Source organism: Mustela nivalis, assembly GCF_964662115.1.
Source record: "Mustela nivalis genome assembly, chromosome: 1".
Taxonomy (NCBI): domain Eukaryota; kingdom Metazoa; phylum Chordata; class Mammalia; order Carnivora; family Mustelidae; genus Mustela; species Mustela nivalis.
The window spans coordinates 215,227,269-215,249,845 of record NC_139020.1 but is presented as its reverse complement, the minus strand read 5'-3'; the positions used below and the strand labels follow the sequence as shown (position 1 = coordinate 215,249,845).

The 22,577-nt window shown below is 65.3% G+C and overlaps 3 protein-coding genes and 1 long non-coding RNA gene across 7 annotated transcripts in view; 3 read left to right on the top strand and 1 right to left on the bottom strand.

Annotated features, from left to right (window-relative positions):
- BSG (basigin (Ok blood group)) overlaps positions 1–13,431 on the top strand; it is a 61,153-nt gene extending 47,722 nt beyond the window's left edge. The window contains exon 8 of the mRNA XM_082738166.1: positions 13,415–13,431. The gene's annotated coding sequence lies outside the window, so the exon portion shown is untranslated. The remainder of the gene's footprint in view (positions 1–13,414) is intronic.
- FGF22 (fibroblast growth factor 22) lies at positions 3,805–6,961 on the top strand. Of its 2 annotated transcripts, none has more exons than XM_082738203.1 (3): positions 3,805–4,072; positions 5,961–6,064; positions 6,176–6,961. In XM_082738203.1, exons 1-3 carry the CDS (start codon positions 3,859–3,861, stop codon positions 6,428–6,430), a joined length of 573 nt encoding a protein of 190 aa, XP_082594329.1. In that variant the 5' UTR covers positions 3,805–3,858; the 3' UTR covers positions 6,431–6,961. The 2 variants fall into 2 exon arrangements, with proteins under 2 accessions (XP_082594329.1, XP_082594330.1); XM_082738204.1 differs by having other exon boundaries at positions 6,153–6,961.
- RNF126 (ring finger protein 126) lies at positions 7,668–18,508 on the bottom strand. 3 transcript variants are annotated; one of them, XM_082738009.1, is made up of 10 exons: positions 18,022–18,508; positions 13,701–13,774; positions 11,195–11,253; positions 10,873–10,936; positions 10,383–10,627; positions 9,435–9,503; positions 9,291–9,360; positions 8,690–8,783; positions 8,477–8,592; positions 7,668–8,402 (listed from the first exon to the last, which is right to left on the bottom strand). In XM_082738009.1, the coding sequence occupies exons 1-10, from the start codon at positions 18,491–18,493 to the stop codon at positions 8,253–8,255; spliced, it is 1,413 nt and encodes a 470-aa protein (XP_082594135.1). In that variant the 5' UTR covers positions 18,494–18,508; the 3' UTR covers positions 7,668–8,252. The 3 variants fall into 3 exon arrangements, with proteins under 3 accessions (XP_082594135.1, XP_082594136.1, XP_082594137.1); XM_082738010.1 differs by lacking the exon at positions 13,701–13,774 and having other exon boundaries at positions 18,022–18,208; XM_082738011.1 differs by lacking the exon at positions 13,701–13,774 and having other exon boundaries at positions 7,668–8,338; positions 18,022–18,196.
- Positions 18,509–18,631: 123 nt separating this feature from the next.
- Positions 18,632–20,825, top strand: LOC309868398. Its single transcript, XR_014313684.1, has 3 exons — positions 18,632–19,198; positions 19,647–19,733; positions 20,557–20,825. It is a non-coding gene; the product is annotated as an uncharacterized lncRNA (long non-coding RNA).
- Positions 20,826–22,577: the final 1,752 nt, after the last annotated feature.

Genomic DNA, 22,577 nt, shown 5'->3' with positions numbered 1-22,577 from the left:
GAGGACACCGAGCGTCAGAGGATGGGGTTCGGAGGACACCGAGCGTCAGAGGATGGGGTTCGGAGGACACCGTGTTGCAGGAGCCGTTTGCTTCCCTCGGGTTCTCACCCAAAACGTTTGGTCCAATTCTTGCCCAGAGATGTTCCCACGAACCTGGGCCGGGCCCGTGTCGAGAAAGCCAAGGACCTCTAGCGGGAAGGAGAGGCTGTCGGATCCCTGGGATTGCCTGTAGTCAGCCACACAAACCGGGGCGCCTGGGTGGCATGGTCGCTTTCCGCTCAGGTTGTGATCTCAGGGTCGTGAGATCGAGCCCCACGTCGAACGAGGCCCCGCTCCGTGTGGAGTCTGCTTGAGATCTCTCTCTCCCCCGGCCTGCTCTCTCTCTCTAAAAATATATAAGTAAATCTTAAAAAAAGAACACAAAACTGAATTACCACACACCTAGTGCCTTCAACAACAGGAACGTATTCTTCCATTTCTGGAAACCAACCCGGCAGGCACCCAACCTCGGTGTCCGCTGAAATCAAGGGCTTGCCCGGCCATGCTCCCACTAGAAGCTCCAGGCGCAGGGTCATTCCCGCCACCTCCAGCTTCGGGGGCTCCAGGCACCCCTCGACTGTGGCTGCACTCCTCTGGTCCCGGCCTCCATGGTCACGTGGTGTCCGTGTCAAATCTCCCTGTGTTTCTCTCTTATAAAGACACTTGTGACAGTACTTGGGGCCTGCTAGGACAGTTTCCTCATCGGGTGATCTGAATTATTTATTTATTTATTTATTAAAGATTTTATTTATTTATTTGACAGACAGAGATCACAAGCAGGCAGAGAGGCAGGCAGAGAGAGGGGGAAGCAGGCCCCCGGCTCAGCAGAGAGCCCGATGCAGGGCTCCATCCCAGGACCCTGGGATCATGACCTGAGCTGAAGGCAGAGGCTTTAACACACTGAGCCACCCCGGCGCCCCAGGGTGATCTGAATTTCATTGTACCCACCAAGACTCCCGCTGAGGTAGATTCCACAGGTGCCTAGGATGAGAATATGGGCCAGTCTCCGAGGGCCATTCTTCAGCTGATCTCAGACTAGCCTGCATTTGTGACGAGGGAGAAGTTAAGGTGTCATGGGGACAGCAAGGGCCATCTGGGCACGGGTGGGGGATTGGATCATAGGCTGGTCACTCCGCAGGAGACACGTCCACGTGTTTGGAGATGAAGTGGCAGTGGCTCGGGGGCTTGTTCTCAAATAGCCACTTACATAAAATGGTGGCACCTGTGCGTTTCTCGAGGTGTGACGTCACACTGCACGTGTCAGGAATACAGCTTGATGTTCGCGCCCAGCCCCCGGCACCCGTCACAGCCCCATCGCTGGCTGCCAGCGTGATGCCCCTCATCCTGATGCCTCACGCCGAATTTGGTTTTGCCCGTTGAGAACTGCGACAGAAACGACCTCCTGGGCGAGACTCGTGCACGCTGTTGTTTCCGGGGCACAGCTGTCGCACTGTTTACTCAGCCTCCTGCTGACGAAGAGCAAAACGGGTGGAGCCGAGGACGCAGGTGCAAGGTACTCGCAGGGACACCACTGTGCCCCCATTGCAATGGCTGTCAGCCAAGACAGTGGGCACTCGCCAGCATCTGGGGACAGCAGACATCGGAACACCGGCACCCTGCTGGTGGGAGGTGGCTGGGGCAGCCGCCTTGGGAAACAATCGTGATCACATGGCCCAGCAGCTCTGCTCCTATACGTATACACGAGAAGGGTGAAGACACACATGCACAGAAAAACCCGTACAGCCAGGTCCGGGACAACACCGTCCACAGCAGCCGGAATAGTGTCCGTCGGCAGAACGTTACAGATGCTTCCCCCACACGCCGGAGCATCTCCGGCTCCAGGAAGAGCGAGGCCCCCATGTGCTGTCCCAGGGACAGACCGGAGCCCACGGTGCGCAGGGAGGCAACCAGACACACGAGGCCACACAGGGCGTGAGTCCACGCGTGTGACACGGCCAGACCAGGCTCCTCCACGGACGGGAAGGGAGCTCACAAGGGCCGGGGGCTGGGGAGTGATGGTTGATGGGATGGCGTTTCCTTTGGGGTCATGGAATGTTCGGGAACTAGATAGAGGTGACAGCTGACAGCCCTGTCCTGAAAACACTGAGTTGTACACTTGCATGGGTGAAATGTGTGGTATGTGAATTTTATTTCAATGAAGCTGTTATTAAATTCCAACAACTCCTGGGGCAGGACAGCTTCCTGGGCGTCCCTGGGCGTGGGTCCCACCCCCATCACACAGATCCCCGAAGATTGTCCTCCTGGAGGGCAGGGTGGGGACACTCCAGGACGGGAAGACTGAGTTTCTGGCGGGTGGGAATCAGGATGTGGTTCCAGGTTTGTGCGTTGCGTCCTCTGCCCAGTGCTGCTGTGGATTACCTCATTCCATCCCTCCTGCCTTCTCACCGGGCCCATTTTCCAGACGTGTCACTGAGGCTTGGGGAGGTGACACAGATACACAGGATCCCTCAGGGGTTGGCCGCGGGGCTCTGGGGACACCCTCTCCCATCTCAGTCCTGGGGTCCTGCGGCTCGGGCACACCCCATACATGGCCTTCCTGGGATCAGAAAGAAGGATCAGGGAATCCCCAGAGCCACCAGGAAGACTTCCTGGCTTCTGGCGAGACCGGCTACCCCTCCTGCACCCCACTGGGTCAGGCTTGTCACCTTGTCTTCGCCCAGGTGCTCTTAAAAGGTGCCACCTGGGGCCCTGCCAGTAGAACTGGGCCTAGCGGAGCAGAGGGGCAGGGACTCAAGTCCTGGGATGTGGCCTGTGTGGAGCCTTGGGGAAGGTGCTGACCCCCTCGGGCCTCCGTTCTGCACCTATCAATGACGTCTCTCGACTCTGAGTCCATGGGGGTTCACTGCTCCTGTCAGGATCCAGGACACGGAGTGGCTCCCTGTGGGGCTTGGGTGTGTCTGTAAATGACAAGCAGGTATGGCTGGAAAGGGGGCCATCCTCGTCCGACATGCAGCTCTGGAGGACCATGGGGACAGGATGCTGGTGCCCCAGTCATCGTCCATGCCCTGCCGGCTGGCCACAGACACGCACACATGCGGGTCCGCCGCCAGCCCCCCTCTCGCCTCAGCACCCCATCGCTGCCCCCCGGAACGCGGGTGTGCACCACAGTCCCTCGACCCACACGGCCGCCCGGGCCCAGCCCTCAGGGAAGACCCTGAGGGCCTGCCTCCTGGGGAGCAGACAAGGGCCCCGAGGCATGCCCAGTGCAGAGGCCTGGCTGGCGCAGACGCGCAGGCCAGAGCCGCCCACGCGCTGGTCTCGGACTGCTCCGGGTCCCCCTGCCCAGCGCCTGTCCCTCACAGACTGGACTCTTCGCAGCCTTCCCCGCGTCTCTCCCTGGAGCTGTGTCTCTGTCTCCCTCCGTGTCCCTGCGGGCCCGCCTCTCTCACACCCACACCCCCGCAGCCCCTGCAGGCTAAGCCGGTGACTCACGGACACGCACTGCCCTCCCCGCCCCGCAAGACAAACACGCGCCGAGGCAGGCGAGTTTTCCCGAATGGGCCCCGCCCCGCATCCTGGCCCCGCCCAGTCGCGTCGTCGCCCCGCCCCCGAGGCGCTGAGCCCGCCCGGCGCCCCGCCCACCGGCCTGCCGCCGCCTCTCCACTGGTCGGCTCCTGGCCCACGGCCCCACCCTGTCTCCCCTGACCCGCCCCGCTGCGGCACTGGCCCCGCCCCCCGAACTCCCTATTGGCCCGCGCGGGCTGGCCCGGCAGAGGCGCCCCGCCCCCGCCCCGGCGATGGCCGAGCCGCGGACGGGCCGCGGGGAGGCAGAGCCGGCGGCGATCGGGGCGCGGGGCGATGCGCGGCCGCCTGTGGCTGGGCCTGGTGTGGCTGCTGCTGGCACGGGCGCCCGGCGCCGCGGGGACCCCGGGCAGTCCGCGGAGACCACGCAGCTACCCGCACCTGGAGGGCGACGTGCGCTGGCGGCGCCTCTTCTCCTCCACGCACTTCTTCCTGCGCGTGGACACCAGCGGCCGCGTGCAGGGCACCCGCTGGCGTCACGGCGCCGACAGTGAGTTCGGGGAGGGGTGCGGGGCAGACAGGCCGGCGGGAAGGACAGGGGCAGCAGCGGTGGTAAGGACCAGCAGGGCCCTCTGTCCCGTAAGGGTGTGTGGCGGCTGCTGGGCCTCAGTTTCCCCATCTGTGCAGTGGGCCAACGCCCGCGCTGAGAGGGCTGGGCAGTTGAGGTAGGCGTCGCAGAGGAAGCTCCCAGCCCTGGCCCTGCTCCGCGGCACAGTAGCTGAGGCTGGGATCCCTGGGTCCCTTTCCAGGGGGGAGATGGCGGCGCCTGGAAGCCCCCCACCCCAGGTCCCGGCTGCATAAAGAAGCGGAAGCAGAGCGAGGGTCTGAGCCCTGGACTCCCCACACTGCACAGCCAAACTCAGAACTTGCTGGAGTGAGGGACCCCTGTCTTTCTTCCCACACATCATTGTGGTAGATGAGGGACAGAAAGGGAAAATGACCTGCCCAAGGGTCACATTGCTGGGGTCAGGGTGGGGGTGTTGCTGGGGCTCCTTAATGCCCAGAACTGTCCCTGATGCCCTGCCCAGCAAACAGTAGGCGCTCAATAATGTAGGAGTAATGTGTAATGTAGGAGGCAAGAGGAGGCATGGGGGCAAAGGGGAAGGAGGAGCCCGGGGGTTGCCGGGGATCGAGAGCCTCCGTGGCCCTGCAGCCCTGTCTTGGTCTGCCCAGAGCTCTGAGGCCCGGGCTGGGGATAGCTAATCACTGGCCACTACCTGAATCACCACCATTAGGGCAGGTAATCACCCCCTGCCCTTCCATCTGCTTTCATTGGGCACCCAAGGCTTTCATTACGCTCACCGGACAAGGACAATGACAAGGGGACTGGCTGGGCCAGTCCATCGGTGGTGGGCACAGGCAGGCAGGGTGTCTTCAGGCTGGGTGTGGGACCTGGATCTTAGGTGGGTTGGGACAGTCACTGCTTCTCTCTGAGCCTCGGTTTCCCCATCTGGGCAGCAATAGTGGTGACATGGTTGACAGCTCTGTGGAGGGAGGCTCTTGGAGTTTTTCTCTTTCTTTAATTCTGTGGGTATTGATTGGGTACCTATTGTAAACTGTAGTGGGCAGAAGGGGCACATAGGAGCGACCAGGACAGCCCACCATCATGGGGCTCCCACAGCAGTGGGTAAAGTGAATGACTGATGCAGTAATTTCACGGGTGGCTATGTAGGGAGCAAAGAAAATGAAAACAGGGTGATGTACAGGGGATGACGGACGGGCAGCTTTGCCGGAGAAGTCTGGGCGCTCTCCAAGGAGGTGGGCTTAAGTTGACTCTCATGTAGAGAGAAGGAGCTGGGTGCCTGCTAGGAGAGAGAGCAGGTACAGAGGCCCCATGTGACATGAGGTGAGCTCCCCATCACCTTAGGCATCCAAGTCCAGACTGAAGACCAGAGAGCGAGGCCTGAGCTCCAGAATAGGCCTGGTCACCCCTGGGTCAGCCTCGCTGGACCACTCCAAGTGGGCAAGTCTTCTCCAGGGTCTCCCATCTGCCACTTCCCAGGCCTCAGCGTCCCTCTCTGGGAAGCAGGCACATTGGCCCCTCCCACCTGGGGTTGTGGGGTACAGAGATTGGCATAGGGCTGGGGCTCCTGCAGTGGCAGTGACCACCATGGAGCTGATCATCACCCTGAGCCCCCCCCACCGCAGGGCCCGTCCTGCTTCAGGCCTTTACACTGGCTTCAGTGTCCTTCTCGCCCCTCCCACCCCCACCCTGGGGTGCTCCTGGCAGGGCCTGTGTGCCCCCTGTGTCAGCACACCCCGCACAAGGCCAAGCTCACGGCAGGGGCTGGGTGAACGCATGAGCGCCAGTGGGAGCGTGCGGGTGAATGGACGGTGGGCTGCCGGCCCTGAGCCCTGCCCCACCCCCCCACCCCCAGGCATCATTGAGATCCGCTCCATCCGCGTGGGCGTCGTGGTCCTCAAGGCTGTGCACACGGGCTTCTACGTGGCCATGAACCGCAGGGGCCGCCTCTACGGGTCGGTGAGTGCAGCGTGAGGGGTGTCTGGTGGGCGGGTGTTGGGGGGAGCAGAGGGTCCCGGGCCCGCCTCACACGCCCGACCCCCCGAAGCGGGTCTACACTGCCCACTGCAGGTTCCAGGAGCGCATCGAGGAGAACGGCTACAACACCTATGCCTCGCTCCGCTGGCGTCACCGTGGCCGGCCCATGTTCCTGGCACTGGATGGGCAGGGGGCCCCGCGGCGTGGCGGCCGGACACAGCGGCACCACCTGTCCACCCACTTCCTGCCTGTCCTGGTCTCCTGAGACCCCGGGTCTGCAGGATGCCTGAGCTGCACGGCCACGGACCTGGGGCCGGTGAGGTCCAGGCCGTAGCCAAGCCGGTCTGATCACTCCTCTTCTCCCCAAGCATTCATGGAGTGTGGGCCATGTGCCAGGCCGGGGGCACTGCAGGTCCCCACGGACACGACCTGACCCCCAGGAGTGCCTGAGTGGGGGGGAGGTGGACACTGAGCTGAGCAGAGGCCACAGGTGTCCAGTCACAAGCTGGGCCACAGAGGCCCATGAAGGACATGGCCATGTGTCACCAGAAGGGCTGGGACACGGCCTAGGCAAAGGCTCTGTGATGGGAGCCCACTGGGGTGTCTGAGGGAGGTAGGTTGGGAGAGGCTCGGGCAGAGCAAGGTCTGAGGCTGGGGGAGAGAGGGCGGCATGGACATGCCACAGGGTGACAGGTCCCTGTCCTCATCCCGGGAGCTGGGACATGTCCCCTCCCACGGCAGAGGGCACCTTGTCAGGGCCCCAATGTGGGGGTGACCCTGGGCTCCCGAGGGCACCCGGCGTCCTCACCAGGTCCTCACGAGAGGGAGGCAGAGGGCGGGGGTCCCAGAGACGGGCAGACCCAGTGCTGCCGGCGGGGAGGATGGGCCTTTCTTGCTGTATTTCTGAGCCTAGAACTGTCAGGGAATCGGTGTGTGGTGGTCACAGGGCATAGAATGAACACAGAAGCACACGCACATGCACATGCGCAGTCTGAAGCTGCTTCAAGGGCAGCCGCGGCCAGGGCCCCCCGCTCCTGTGGTCGGGGAGTTGGGGAGGGCACGTGCAGGCCATAGGGGCTCCGTGCCTGCATCCTCCAGGGGCTCCGTGGAACCTGGGGTGGCCGTGCCTGCTGCCCTCCCAGCACCCCTGAGTCCTCACCCCCAGGCTGAGCCCCAGCAGACAGAAGAGGGGCAGAGGGATGAGCCCAGGTTCAAAGCCCAGCTCTGCAGCCTTGGGCCTGGTGGGTCCGCTCAGGTGTCCCACCCTGGGCGGCAGTCCCTGGGCGGGCTTCAGGCGCCCACCCTCTCAGCAGCCACCTTCCACTTAAAACACGGAGAGTGAGGCCGGGGAGCAGGTGCCTGCTGGCCGGGCCGTGCTGACCAGAGGATGCTCGCCGCGGGCAGGGGTGGCCGGGCTGGGGAGGCGCTGGTCCCGGCGGCTGGGTCTACCCTCAGGGAAGCTCTGTCGTCTTCCGGCGGGGCGGGGCTGCTGGCGAGCTCCTGGGTTGGGGTCCGCAGCCGGCAGAAGCGCCACAGCTCAGCCCGCCCCCAGCGCCCGCGCAAAAGGAAAACACGAACCACCTGCTTCTCTTTCTAAGTAGGTGTATTTTTAAATAGCTTTCAAGATACACATATTTTTTTCCTTTAAAAAACGTCTGTCGGAGCAGTTTTGTTCTTGTTTTGCTGGTCATCCCGTGGCCCCGAGCCCCCTGCGCCTGGGCTGGGGACGCCCAGGCTGGGGACTGGCAGCCTGTCCGGGCATCACGGAGACCCTGGGCCTCACGGTTCCACCCGGTCTTTCCACAGATCATGCAGGGCCGCGTGTGAGCTCAAACGTCCGTTTATTTCAAAGCGGTAATAATTTAAAATTATAAAAACCTTTCCGCCGCTGCTGTGTGGAGGGTGAGGTTAGAGACAGATGGGTGGGGGAGCTGGGGACGCCCCCAGGGGTGCCGTGTGCCCAGGCCCCTGTGCCAGATGCCAGCCTGGAGGCGGCGGTGCTCCGAGTCTCTGCCCGCGGCGGGGGTGGGCGGTGTGGGAGCCAAGGCAGGTGGGGCACCTCCAGGCTCCGGCTCCGTGGTGCCCCCCTGCCCCGGCCACTGCCCCACAGGGCCCGGTGCGGGTGGGGTCCTGCGCTCACTCTGGGGGCCGGCCGGAGGGAGGCAGGGGCTCAGGAGTTGCCGGCCGGGTTCTCGTTGCTCGGCGAGCTGGAGGACGAGGAGGACGAGGAGGACGAGAAGCTCACGCCGGTCAGGCCTGGGGGGTTGGTGGCCGTGTTCTGTCCCGTGAGACTTTTCCGGCACACAGGGCAGCTGTCGTGCTTGGTGGGGACACGGGGGGGAGGGGTCAGAGGCGGAGCACACGGGGGACCCCCAAGCCGCGGCCCCCGCTCACCTGCTGCAGCCAGGGCACGATGCAGCCGTCGTGGAAGAGATGACTGCAGGGCAGCTGCCGCACGCGCTCCCCCAGCCCGTAGTCGTCCTTGCACACGGGGCACTCCAGGCCGGAGCCTGCGGGACGGGAGCCCGTGAGCGCCCCCAGGGCACTGCTGAGGGGGCAGTGCCGGGAAAGGGAAAGCCGCCCAGCGGCCGGCCAAGAGCTACGCACCTACATGTTCCTCAGTGACGGGGACGGTGGGGAGGGCCTGGATTTTCTCTTTGTCTGCAGGCGGGGGGCCTGTGTTTTCAAACTGATTGAGGAGCTGAAAGACAAGAGGCCAGAGTGCCGGGAGCTCGGCAGGCAGGCGCGGCCCCTCGCCCCGCGGGGCTCTGAAATGCAAGGCTGAGTTACCTGCAAGAGCACCAAGGCTGTGTTTGTCCAGGTCCCCCCCCCCCCCCGCAAAGCTGAGCCCCACGCTCCTCCCCACCCGTCTGTGTGTCCAGTCAGGGTCACTCGGCACCCAGGGCGACCCCTCCTGGCACCGGGGATCCCGCCCAGGCGCTGGATCCTGCCCTGGCCAAGCGCCACAGCCTCCCCAGTGCAAGCCCTCACAAGGCCCACCAGGGTCACGGGGACCACCCCATCCCAAGGACAGCTCAGGACTCCGTGGAGGTCCACGTGGGGCACCCCAGCCCCAGGATGGGAGTTACGGAGAACTGGGGAGCAGGGCATCTCCACCAGGGACCCTTTCATCCTCTGGTAGCCTCATCCTCAGCAGAAGGAAAGATGGTGATACCCCGGTGCCCACCTCAGGCACCCCACCCTGTACCTGCGTGATGATGGCATCCAGGCCGTTGGCCCCCCAGGCGTAGTCCATCGGATTTGAGTGCAGGACGCCCCTGGGCAGAGAGGTCTGGGGTTCAAGTGGCGGAGGGGCCGGGCAGGGCGCTAGGGGACCCACCCACCTACTCACCAAGGGCCCAGGCCCAGGCTGGGGATGCTGGCCGGGGTGATGATGCCATTAACCAGCTGTTGAATGATCCTGGAACAGAGCAGGCGGCCAGGCCTACGGTCAGCACCCACCCGAGGGTGGCCCGGGCAGCATCTGTGAGCACCCACCACACCAGCTCCCCACGCGACAAGCCAGGGCGCATCCCAGAGGTTCCCGGCCCTGCCGTTCCCAGCAGCTCCGAAACATGCCGGCTGAGGTGGTGGCAAAGCCTGGGCCTGGGGGAGCCAGGCAGGTCCCAGACGCCGGACACCAGGGTCATCGGCGCAGCCCAGGCTGTGTCCCGGGCTGGATTCCAACAGCGCAGAGCACTCCAGGGCGGCCCGTGCATCTGAGCCCAGCTTAAGCGACACAACGCGAGTCTGCGCTTGGCCAAGTCCCCACTAGGAATCTCCTGAGAAGCCCGGCCCCCGGAGGAATGTTCTCTTGTCAGCCCCGTCCTTCAGAACACGCCCCGGCCCACAGGGAAGCCGCCCGGGTACCACGGACGGAGCTCCGGGCTCTGCCGAGGAACCGCCCTGGGAGACAAGGACCTGAGTGGGAACCACACCCCTGCCAGGTGAGCATCCGGGCAGGGGGCGTGGGGGAGAGGCAGGGACCCCATCAGAAGGATGGGGGCACCGAGGGGACAAAGGGCCCTCGGTGCTGTCCAGTTCTCGCCCGTCCTCAGGCCCTTGGGCCACACTTCCGGGCCCCCGTCTGCACCCCCTCAGCAGGGTGCGCCGAGGCAAAATCGGCCTGGACGTGCTGGGGACGGCCCTGCCCGGAGGTCAGCCCCAGAGCTAGATCCACCCCTCTGCGCCCACAGACCCTTCCGGAAGGGCCGATGGTCGGTCCGCCTGAGCTGGGATGGGGCAGGCCTCAAGACTCCCCCAAGCATCCCGCCCGCCGGCTACCCCCCAGGGGCCTCACCCTTCCAGCGTGGGGACGCCTTCGTGCCGGCCGGTGGCCCGCCGTGCAGTGAGGCGGGCGCGGGGCTGCCGGGCGCCATACCGGTGCCGGGAGTGCTGCTCTCTCTCCCGCCGGCTCTCGGGGTCCCTGCCCTCATCGGCCTGCACCCCGGGGGGGAACGTGGGAATCTCGAAGCTGTCGTCAAAGATGCCGAAAGCAAACTGGCCGTAGCCCTGCGGCAGCGTGAACAGGTGCTGGTCCACGTTCTGCGGGGGAAGGGCCATGGTCACAGGCCGGGCCCCTGAGCTGCCACCTGGGAGCCCAGGCATCCTCCACGCACCGTGGGGTGTTGCCCCGACCCAGGGCTCTGGGGGATGGGGACACGCCGGGGGGGCCTGGCGTGTGTGGGAGGAAGGCGGAAGGTCAGGCCCGGCAGTCAAGGGTCAGGCGGACGAGGGGAGGGCTGGGTGGCTGCCTGCAGGAAAGGCGCACGACCTGGGGCCGGACTCACCTCAAATGACGGCCTGCTCTGGTCTGGGGGTGCCGTGGAGGGGGCGGACCCATTTTCTGTACTCCTGGGAGGACGGGGCAAGTCAGCACCAGGGGTGTCCCAGCAGGGCTCAGGGCCGCGAGACCCCTCCGAAGCCCTGCCCGTGCCCCAGGTCAGGAAGTGGAGGCTGACTCCCCAACATCCCCCGCCCGCCTGCCACAGCCCGTCCAGACTCTGCCCGCCCAGAACAGAACCAGCATTCGGCGCAGCACCCCGTGTCCCAGCCACAACCCTGCCCGCACCCCGAGGGTGGTCCGGCCAGCGTGCACCCGGCCTGCGTCACCTGGTTTCTTCTGGAAGCTCCTCGATAAAGCCAGACTCGCATCTGGGGCAGATGTAATCCTGCAGAGGAGAGGGCATGTGAGCGCCGTCTCGGGGCCCCTGCCCCGGGCTGAGCTAGCGGGACCCCCCCGCCTCTAGCCGTGGCACACAGCAGAAGCTCCAGGCACACCTGGGAAGGTGCCCCAGGCCAGCGTCAGAACTGGCAGAGGCCCTGCCGGGTGGCCCTGGTGAGGGCATGAGCACAGACCCCCATCAGCCACAGCGACGACCTCTGTGTCTCCATGACTAGTGACCCCTGCACCTGCTGCCCCTGGTGCCAGTGAGGCCCGGACTCCTAGGTCACCTCCTGCCATCCCACAGTCCATCGGCCCACGCTCCTCAGGATCACAGAAGTCATTTCAAGGTCTCCACTCACCCACATCAGCTGTTAAAGGCTCTGACAAGGCCTGTAACATGCCAGCTGCTGTGGGCCCACTGAGCAGTTCCCGACTTCGACAGACCGAAAACATTCTGTGAGCACCTCTCCCCACCACGTGCACATAGAGGCCTCTGTACCAAGCTCTGGAAGGGTCGCAGGAGTGACCGTAGGGCCCCAGGACTATGGAGGCCTCAACAGTCCGAGTTCCAGGATGGGGGCACCTAAGGTAGGAAGTACCACCCAGGGACAGGGACCAGCCTGTGGACATCCATAGTGGCATTTCTGGAACATTCCAGTAGCCCCCGCACGGGGCCCGTGACCCCATTCCCAGTGGCACACCCCCTTCCCACCTCTGGCCCACGGGTGCTGTCCCGACTGGAGAGTGAGGGACTGGCCCCAGGGGAGCCACAGGCACAGGTGGGAGGCCAGGCCCCTCTGTCAGGGCCGCGGGAGCCATCACAGCACAGGCCACGTCCCCTCACCTTCCTGGACGCCACAAGCAAAGGGGGCCCCAAAGGACAGTGTCTGAGCCAGATGGAAAGAAGCTGCACAGGCCACAGGAGCTGGTGTCCAGGACTCACACAAACCCTAACAGCTCAACAACAAAACCACAAACCACCCAGTGCAAAAATGGCCAAAGAACCAAAACAGGCAGTTCTCCAAAGACACAAGGGCAGCAGGACGCCCACCCTGTCGGGAGCAGGGAAATGCCAACCAGAGCCAGGGAGACGCCACGTCACGGCCCCCCGGACAGCCCAACCCCGACGCAGTGACAAGTGCCGGCCAGGACGGGCGGACGTCGCTGGCGGGGAAGTGACGCAGGACCGTCTCTTCGGAAACAGTCCCGCAGCTGCTCGGACAGTTGCACACGGACTCACCCGATGACCCTGCGAGTCCACGGCTGCGTATGTGGCCGAGACACACGGAAACACACGTCCCACCAAACCCTAAGTGCACGTCCACAGCGACACGACTCACGGCAGCCAAAAAGTGGTGACGAGCACAGTGTCCCCGCACAGGTGGATGTAGCCCACCCACATGTGGGAGCGTGCCCGGCCCCAGCAGGAGCGAGGCCCCCACGCCCCGCCCTGGGGACAGACCCCGAGCCCACAACACAGGGAGGGAACCAGACACAGGAGGCCGCAAGGGGTGTCCACGCATGTGACACGTCCAGACCAGGCTCCTCCACGGGCGGGAAGGGGACTCGTGGGGGCCCAGGGGCTGGGGCAGGGGATGGCAGATGGGAACACGGTTTCCTCGGGGCCGATGGAAAGTTCTGGGACTGGATGAGGCGGTGGGTACAGGGCTCCTGAGCACGCCGTGAGCAGGTGGGTCACACGTCAACGAAGCCGTGAGAAGGAGCACGGACGGCAGGGACGTGGGGGCACCGGGCAGCTTGCAGCACAGGGAGCGAGCAGCCCTCAGGGTAAGGCTCTCACTGCCCGGCAGAGCCTCTAGGGGAGGGAGGGTCAGCACGCAGGCTGGTGGGGCTGCCGGTGTCTGTGGCTGGCCTCGGTTAGGACGCCCGGACCCAAACCATGGCTTGGCACGGCCACATCACAGTACCTGGCGTCACCCAGGGCTGCTTCGGCTCAGGGTGGGCAGGAAGGTCCAGGCTCTCTCTGCACCCTGCCGGAGCCCACCCACCCCACCCCCGCCCTCCGGCTGAGCCAGAAATCAGGCCTGCGTCCGCCATCACCAGGTGGGAAGGCCAGGGAGGGCTTTCGTGAGAAGCTGCCGCCCCCTCCCATCCGAGCGCGGCCGCTCCCACCTCCACAGCCGCCCCCCGCCTGGCCCCCTCCCCGGCCGGCCTCGGAGTGTCTGCTGCCTCAGCCCAAACCGCGCAGCCCGACCTGCTGCAGAACAGGCAGCCCCTCCTCCCGCCGCGAGGCTTGGGGTGCTCCTGAGCGTCCCCGGGGGGCACAAGCCCCTCACCCCACTCTCTGCTCTCCACGCTGCCCGGCGTCAGCTCAGGACAGGCCGGCCGGCCGCTCGGCTGCCCTGCCCCACCAGTCCACCTCCGCCTGCCCTCTCTTCTCACGGCCTGCACACCGTCCCCTTCGCCAGAGCGTTCTTCCCGGATAGCTACCTGGCTTGCCCCCGCTCGGAAGTCGGGTCTCTGCTCAAACGTCACCTCCTGGCTGCAAGCCTCGGTCTCCCCACCTGTAAATGGAGGATGGCCTCAACCCTAGGGCTCTGAGATCCGGCAGCCACCGAGGACCAGAGGGCTAGCTGCTGGCCGTGGTCAGGGCCCTGCCTCAGCGCTCTCCAGCCCCGCGCAAGCCCCACGGCTGAATCCAGGTTGGCCTAAGCCGGGGGCCCCCTAAGATGTCAGGCAGGACTCCGGCCTCTGCCTGTAGGCAGCGAGGAAGGGACCAGATCTGGGGGTGTCCCCGTGCCCTCCTCCTCCAAGGGCACACCCCAGAGACCTTTGTTCAACCTGCGCAGCCAACAGCAGACGCCTGCAACCCAGCAAGGACACCCTGGATGGAGTGCCCGCCGCCACGGGGCAGAGCCTGCCCCTCCAGCCTGGGTCCAGGGAGTGGCAGCCCCAGGCTCCCAGCCCTCACCTGTGAGCCCCTGTCTCTGACCCATGGCTCCTCACAGTGAAGCAGTGACCTCTCCCCCTCGGAGGAGGGGCCCACCCCAGCACCATCGCCAACAGCGGTGGCCGGAGCACGGACAGGACGGACACTCAATCCAGAGCGCCCTGCTCCTGTGCTCAGCCCCCACGACGTGCCTCGGAGGTGCGACTCAGCCCCTCCTCCGTGACGGGGAGGACACGCGGGTGCAGACGCGGGACTGACCTGCCCAGGTTGCCCAGGTCAGCTGGGACGGCCCTCGGGAACAGCACTGGCCGCCCTGCCTTTATGACCTCCTTCACAGCATGGCCAGGCCAGGCCCCACAGGATGGTCTGCTCTAGGGCGACGCTGGGCTCTGGGGGCCGGGCCCCCCGGGCCCCCTGCAGGACCCACAACTCCAGGTGCAGTGCAGACGCACCACAGGGACACAGACTCAGGCCCAAACACAGCCCCGCGTCCCAGCCTGTGCCCCACCAGCCCACGGACCTCAGGAGCCACCTGCTGCCCCACGCAGCTGTTCTCAGCAGTCACTGGGCGGAGGGACCTGCCCAGACCCCATAGGAAAGGAGACCCTGCCCCTCACCACTGCCCACGTCCACACCCCATCTGCCTCCGAGCGTCTGGGAGCGCCGTGCACACCGCTGGATGCCCGGGTGCAGAGCCGTACCACGACCCGGCCGTGGGGGAGGCCTGCTGGGAGCCGAAGATGTGCACACACAGCCCAGCACTCGCTTCCCCCCAGGGTCCCCATGCCCACCTTCCTCCGTCTTCCCAGGGTGCTTCAGACCCACGGCTAGCCGGGAGCCTACATGACAGGACAGTGTGCCCACTGCACTGGGGGTGTCCCTCACTGCAGCTGCCACATGGCCCAGAGGCCTGGGGTGCCCTAGGGCGCGGCTCACCCCGGCACCCAGCCACCTCCTTGGGGCTCAGCCTGCTTCTGCCCCTGCTGACTTCAGAGCCTGAGCAAACATCAGCCCTCTTCGGGGCTGCACGGTGGGGTCCACGTTCCCCGGGAAGTCAGGGCCCCCTAGGCATCTCCGGGGCCCGACGTCCACTCCATGCTCCACGAGTCCAGCAAGCCACTGGAGTCAGTTCCACCCTTAATCTCCCCAGGGCCCCGGTTTCTGCAGCTGCAAATGGACAGCTCACCACGGGCAGGGCCCCACACGGCTGCAGGTGGCCAGAGGGCCCAGAATGAAGCCACATGGTGCCCAGGAGGCAGGCCCAGCCCCAGGGCTCTGTGGGGAGGACTCCACTCATTCTGCTGAAACCTGAAGGCCAGGACGTCTCCAGACCCCCCAGGAGCAAGCAGTGGCCACGAGAAGAGCGCGAGGGCAGCCTGGCTCTCCGCGCCCCGGCACCCCTGCAGGCCCGCTCTCCGTCCGGGCACGCACTCGGGGCATCTCTGAGAAGGAAAGCGGTCGCTGTCAACGAGACAGGGGAGAGAGGGCCACCTGCCGCAGGGAGCTCAGGGCGTGAGGACCCCACGCTGCTGCCTGCTCTGTCCACCCGGTGGGACTTCCCGGAAGCCCTGCAGACGCCGGGCACAGCCAGGCTCTGCCCTCAGGGGCGCCACGTCCACAGCCCTGCAATCACGTCCACCCAAGCCGGCACCCCCGCTGCATCCCGAGCGCGGCCTTCTCCTGGGAAGGATCGAGTCCAGGCTTGTGCGCCAGCCTCGGAGGCCTTCAAGCCAGCCGGCCTGTCTGGTTCCTGCTCCCACATGCCCTGCCCCAGCGAGGCCGCCGCTGTCCCTGTGCACCCCGCGGGTCAGGGCCGGCACTCCTCCACACGCACGCGCTTCCACTGGACCCCACAGGGCAGACACAGGTTAGCTCCTCAAACCCGTCTCGCAGGCCAAGAAACAGAGGTCCAGGGAGTGGAGTGCCTTGCCCGGAGCCACACGGTGGAGACGTAGCACAGCTGGGGGCGACCTCAGCCTGATCCTGCAGAGAAGCCCCTGAGAGCAGGCACTGTCTCAGGGCCTCTGGAGGGACCTCAGCGGTGACAAAAATCCCAGGTAGGAACTGCACGAAAGCCAGGCCCCATGTGTGCAGCACGCGAACCCCGGGCCACCTTCCCCGCTACGACGTCGACGGAGCCTGCGTTTCCGCCCCTGTGTGCCCCGCGTGCCCCCGCGGATCAACGGCCGGTCGCCTGCGCCGCATGGAACCCTACCCAGGCCCACGAGCAGGCATGTCCTCACCGTTCCTGGCTGTGACAGAACCTGCCAGCGTCCTAACCAAACATCTGCCAATCACGCATCCCACACGGCCTCTCCGCCCAGCCTGTGAACTCTGAGGACGAAGGCCAAGGGTATCTCCACACCACTGGATTCCGTGCTTAGGAAAGTCCTCACCAGCCCCGTGACAACTACAAAAGGTCAGGGTCCTCCAGGTCCAAGGCCACAGGGCCAGGCAGTGGCCACACCTGGCCAGGACCCAGGCCCTGGGAGGTGCTGGCCCCAGGGAGAGAGGCCCAGGTCGGACAGCTGTGCAGGCCCCTGTGGGGGAAGCCCGAGACCCAGGGCCCGTGGCGGGGCTCAGACCCGCTGCAAGGGGCTGCAGGCCATTATAATGCCAGGCCGGCGAGCCGTCAGGGGACCAGTGCCTTCCCACCCTGGTCGAGAGAGACGCAGAGCCGGGGCTGCAGAGCCGAAGAGGCAGAAGCGGGACTTCCAGGAGGGGCAGGCGCAGGCCGGTCGGCTGGGCTCCCCCAGCAGGGGCTCCACATCTGAGGGCTCCTTTTATTCTCCCTTCCCCGGAGGAGGAGAGAGACCCTCGCCTCTGGAAGCCACACCTCCCTACCCTTCCCAGGCTCCGGGTGCAGACACTGCGCTCCGCTCCAAACCCCGACTTGAGCGCACTCTCCTCCTCTGTGGCCGGGCAGACCCCTCGCCCTGGCCCCTCTCCCAGGGGTGCCCACGGCTGGAAAGGCGGACCCCAGTCCGCCTCCGGTAGGGGAACAGCCTCCACCCGCCAGCCGGGCCGCTGCGGAGACGAAGTGCGAGGAGGGCAGGGAGCGGTGCTCCGTAGCCGCTGACACCGACCCCGCACCTCCCTCTGCCTGCCCCGCGGGATCGGCCAGGGCCAGCGTCGGGGCCGCGGCCGGCCTGAGCTTCCCAGGGTTTCACCTTCGGCACCCGCCGAGGAGGAGACGGTGGGACCAGGCCGCCGCTTTCCCTGCCGGCCCGGGCGGGGGGACACGGCTCCCACCCGGGACCTCCGCGATGAGGAGTCTGGGGACCCGCACCTTCAGCAAGCTGCCCCTGCCGCACCGCGCGGCTGCGGGAACGCGGGCCTCAGCGAGCAGAGAGCAACACCCGGCCCCAGGCCGGCCTCCGCGCCCCCGCCCCGAGCTCCAGGGAAGCTCGGAAACGCAGGCCCGCGGCCCGGAGAGCCGCCCGGGGCAGCTGTCAGGCCGGGCGCAGGTCCACCGCCTGCCCGTCCCTTCGCGACCCCGGGAAGGCGGGCGGGAGGGCTCCCGCGGGCGGCCCGCAGCCAGGCGCCCGCAGCGCCGACCACGCGCGCCGGGAACGGCCCCCGGGGCCCCCCACCTCTCTCCTGCGGGGCGGCGTGCCGAGCGCGGGTCACGCGGCCTCCGCGGGCCTCAGTTTCCCCAGCAGGGACCGAGGGGCCTGCCGGGGCGGGAGGCCGCGCATCTGGGGTCATCGGCCCCGCAGCGCCCCCGGCGGCGGACCCCGCCTCCTGGCCCTCCGCAGAGACCCGGGCCGACGCCTCCCGGGCCTCAGTTTCCCCGTCGGAGCCCGCTCGCCTCAGGCCGAGAGCGAGCGCTCCCGCCCGCCGCCCCGGCCCGGGCCTCACCGGCAGGCGCGGCACGATCTCGACCGAGCAGCAGTGGCAGAAGTACCGTCCGGGGTGCGGCGACGCCTCGGCCATGGCCACTGCCGCCTCCTCCGCGCCGCCCGCCCCCCGCGCGGCGCCCGCCGCCGGCCGTTTGCTGCTCCCTCGCCGGCCGACGCGCCCGCGCACGCACACGCACACGCACGGCACGCACGGCACGCACGGCACGCACGGCGTGGGGTGGGGAGCGCGCGGGAGCGAGGCGGGCGGCGCGCGCGGCAGGCGCGGGCCCGGGCAACGGGGGCCGCCGAGGGACAAACTCAGCGCGGGCGCCTTTCGCGCGGGGCTCCGGGCGGCCTCGACGACCAGGGGCGGGGGCCCGGGGCGGGGGCTCGGGAGGGGCGGGCGCCGAGTCGCCCTGGCAACCCGGATCGAGGAGCGGCTGGGGGCGAGGTCCGGCTGTGAGCCGCGAGGAGGCCGAGGGGCGGGCCATGCCTGGGGTGGGGGCGAGCCCCTGCGCTCCGGAACCGGCCGTCGCTTTCACTTCCCTAGTGGCGTCTCGCACCGCCGCGCCCGCCCGTCTGTCCCCTCGCCGTGCTCGCTGGTGCGGGGTGCCGGGCGCGCTCCCACCTCCGGCCCTTTGCACTGGCTGTGCCCCTTGGCGGGTGCGCCCCAGACACCGGCGTGGCTTTCTTCTCGCTTTTCTCCAGTCTTTGCTCAAATGTGTCACCTGCCGGGACGCCTTTCTCAATAGCACTTCTTTCCACCTGATCAACTGTAGGGCCGGCTCCACAGAAGGGACGCCTGTGTCTCGTTCCCAGATGGCCTCAGGACAGCGCCTGGCGCACAGGTATTCCATAAACACTCGTGCCCTGAATGCAGAGGACAGGCCAGTTCCGGGGTCGAAGGAGGACCGCCTCCGTGCCACAGTGTGACCCACGGGATCAGGGAGTCAGGCCCGGCAGGGGTGGCCTTGTTTCTGAAAACGAAGGAAGCCTAACCCCCCCGCCCCCCGCCCCATCCCACAAAATAAGTCAGCCAAACATTCACTGTCACCCAGCACAGGCCGGGGTCGATTCTGAGGTGACGTCCAGCCCAATCATGCATTTATTGATGTATCCACTCAACAGAACATTCACTGAGCACCTGCTGCGTGCCGGACCTTGTGATGCCTGCGAGAACACAACGTGGACAGACGGTGAAAATGGCTCCGTGGCTCCAGGAGACACCGCAGTCCCATGAGACTGGGCCAGGGGCTGGGTTCCTGGGGTGGTGCTGGCTCTGCCTTGGAAGACAGACAGGGTTTCCTAGGGGATTTGGGCCAGGGCTTTGAGGAACGAATAGGAGTAGGTTGGAGTTGGGCTTCCCACAAAAGCATTGGAACCAAAACGGAGCCATGTATAAAGGATCTTGAATGGCAAGAGGCTAGGGACAAGGACTTGTCTGCCAGCCAGTCTTGTCCCCCTCAAGGTCCAGGGGTGATTGCAAGGCAGGCATTCCTGCTCTGACCACTGGAGTGTATGCTGGTCCCATCACTGGGAATCCAGGAAACCCCAGGTCCAGGGAAGGGCAGTTTGCTTCCGGCTTCTCATGCCCAGGCCTAGCTCATTTCACTCTACAAACATGTTCATGCTTTCATTCTGCAGAAGTCTATGAGGTATCGCCCAAGAGGCCTCAGAACCAGCAGGCCTGTGTTGTAGACCCGCCAAGCATTGCTGGCTGTGCGGCTCGAGGTGGATCACTTCATTCTCAGGGTTCTGGGGCTGCATGAGGCTTGGAGGACACTGGGGTACCCATGGCGCCTCCTGGGTCCTCATGGGATCTTGCTGCCTGCCCTGAGTTCATCTGCCCCTAGCCCACCCCTCCCAGCCCAGCCTCACTGGTTCCCTTGGGTGGGCCCAGCTGCAGCCCACCTCAGGACCCTTGTCTGGTCATGCCCTCTGCTGGGAGTGCCCTTCCCACTGTCCCTTCTCTTTCCTTGCTTCTCCGGAGGCTGCCCCAACCCCTTCCTGAGAGGGTCCCCTCCCATACTGCACCCTGATGCCAGCACCCCCTTTCCTTCTCCTGGAGCCATCCCCTACAGCAATCCAGGAGTAGCAACCACATTGCCCTAAACCTGAGACCACGGCTCAGGCTCAGCGTAAGTCAGTGTCCCACAGATTCTTGAATACATGAATAATTAGTGAGTCCCTGCTGGGTGCCGGCCCCTGGAACGGGAAGCAGGATTTTGTATATCCTAAGACCAGGAGCACAGTAAGCAGGGTGCGGGTTGGGAGGTGGGGAGGGGGAGCTGAAGTTCAATCTTCTAGCAAGCACGACAACGTGAGGGCAATTGAGAACCCCCCCCACCTTACATTTGAGACTGAGGGTGCACGTGAGTTCATGTGGCGAGGCCAGGACTTGAGACCCAATCATTGGGCCTCTGTGTCCTCTGCATGGGCCCCTGCCTGCGGGCTACCCTGGAACGGGGGCATTGGAATGCCGGCTCAGGCAATGTCTGCGTATAACCCCATGGCTCTGGGGTTCTGGGGCCCTCAGGTACCCATTTTGGGCCAGGTGGCTGCCATGCTGTTGATAGGACAGATGGGAGGGTGCTCTGATGGCCTGGCACAATGCAACACAGGGGACTCCTGATGGACTTCCCAGCATTTCCTTGAAAGGTCTTGGACTGTGGATTATGGAGGCAGGTGGCACCTGGGCCCTACAGAGTCCCCCAGGACAGGGCCATGCCTCCCCGCTCTGACTTCCCACAACACAGTTGTGCTCCCCTCTTAGACACTACAGGACAAGGACAGACATCCCCTCCAACAGTCTTCCATCCCTAAAACGGGCAGTTGCCTCTGTAAAGGGCATATGTCTCGTCACTAGACCTCCCCTCTGCCTAGAGCATCCTCTCCTTCCGCTGCCCCAGGCTGAGTCAGGAGCCTCCGGGCAGGAGCAGGCAACAACCATCGGAGCTTCCCCCTGGGCAGGTGACTCTGGCTTTCTGGGTTTCCTCCTGTCCCCTGGGACACAGTAGCTTTCGCCTCTGAGTGGGGACGATTCAGGGGGTAAGGCCTCTCCTAACCCTCTTCCAGGGTCAGCTTTTTTTTCCGGCTTTGGAGTGGGTTTTGATTTTGGGTGAGTGACCATGTTCAGAGCTTTTTTCTAGCTATTTAACTTTCCATGTGAGTGTTAGGACCTCCTCTCTGGTGGGACGATTCCGTGTAAGTTAGGACTGGAGCGGCACTCAACTTGTTGAGCTGGTGGTAGCATTCGAGGCCCTGTCCTGGCCCGGGGAGGCTGGGGTAGGGGTGCTCAGGTACTCTACTGAGGTGCAAATCAAGCCTCAGAGGCCCTGGGGGGGTTTGGGGCCAGAGCAAGGGATTACCCACATTGCAGGCAAGAGACTAAGGCACTGAGCAGGCAGGCCACTGTCCCACTGGGCAACATTCCTCCAGGCCAACAGGCGACTTTTGCAGTTTTGGGGGTTTTCTTTTTAATCTTTTATTTGTAGTTTTTCAGTTATGTCTTTTTATCCTTTACATTTATATTTGTTGGTCTGTATTTTTTTTTTTTAAAGATTTTATTTATTTATTTGACAGAGAGAAATCACAAGTAGTCGGAGAGGCAGGCAGAGAGAGAGAGAGAAGCAGGCTCCCTGCTGAGCAGAGAGCCCGATGCGGGGCTCGATCCCAGGACCCTGAGATCATGACCTGAGCCGAAGGCAGCGGCTTAACCCACTGAGCCACCCAGGTGCCCCTGTATTTTTTATTTCTATTTTTTCATTTGATTCATACACACCCAGGGGTACCTCCTCTACCTGAACCAACAGCACTTTACCAAACGGGGCGATCAGCACCAAAGACCCGAAGCCCAGGCCCATCTGCAGCCTCATCCTCGCTGGCTGCTCACCTCCACGGTTGGGTCTCGGTTCCGCATCCCGCTGGGACATTCCTTGGCCGTGCCCTTGACACAGCGGCACCGGCTCGGATCAGGCCAACGGAGCGCTCAGGCTTCCTCCTAGCGCTCTCCGTGCGGTCGCCGGGGCAAACACAGAGGGTGGGCCGGGAGCACTAACGGATGCATGAATGAGAGGAGCAGGGGACGAGGTCGCCGCCTGCGGGGGGCGGGGCCACGGGAAAAGCACCGACGGGGGGGACCGCGCGGCGGAGGGCGGCGCGCGGTCCCGTCCCGTGGGACCTCACTGTGCGGAGCCAGCCGCCTGGCCACGGGCTTGCGCTCGTGGCTCACGCCACCCCGTGAACAGTGCCCGGCCGCCGGGGCGGGACTGCGTCCACGGTCCCCCTCTCGCAGGGGGCCCAGGGTGACAGCTTCCGGGCCGGGTCCCGCTGGCCTGGCTTCTCCTCCGGGTGGGGTCCCCCCACCCCCGCTCCCCTGGCGGCGGCGGGGCCAGTAGTGCCCTGCTCACCGCGACCCCCGACACTCGCGCTGTCGGCCGCAGAGGCCGCCGCAGACTCCGGATCTCCAGCGCCGCGAGCAGACGCGGCGGCGCGGCGGGACGCGCCCTAATTTGTCAGAGCAGCGAACTGGACACGGGTACACCCCGCTTCCGCCGGTCACGTGCGCCCTCGCTC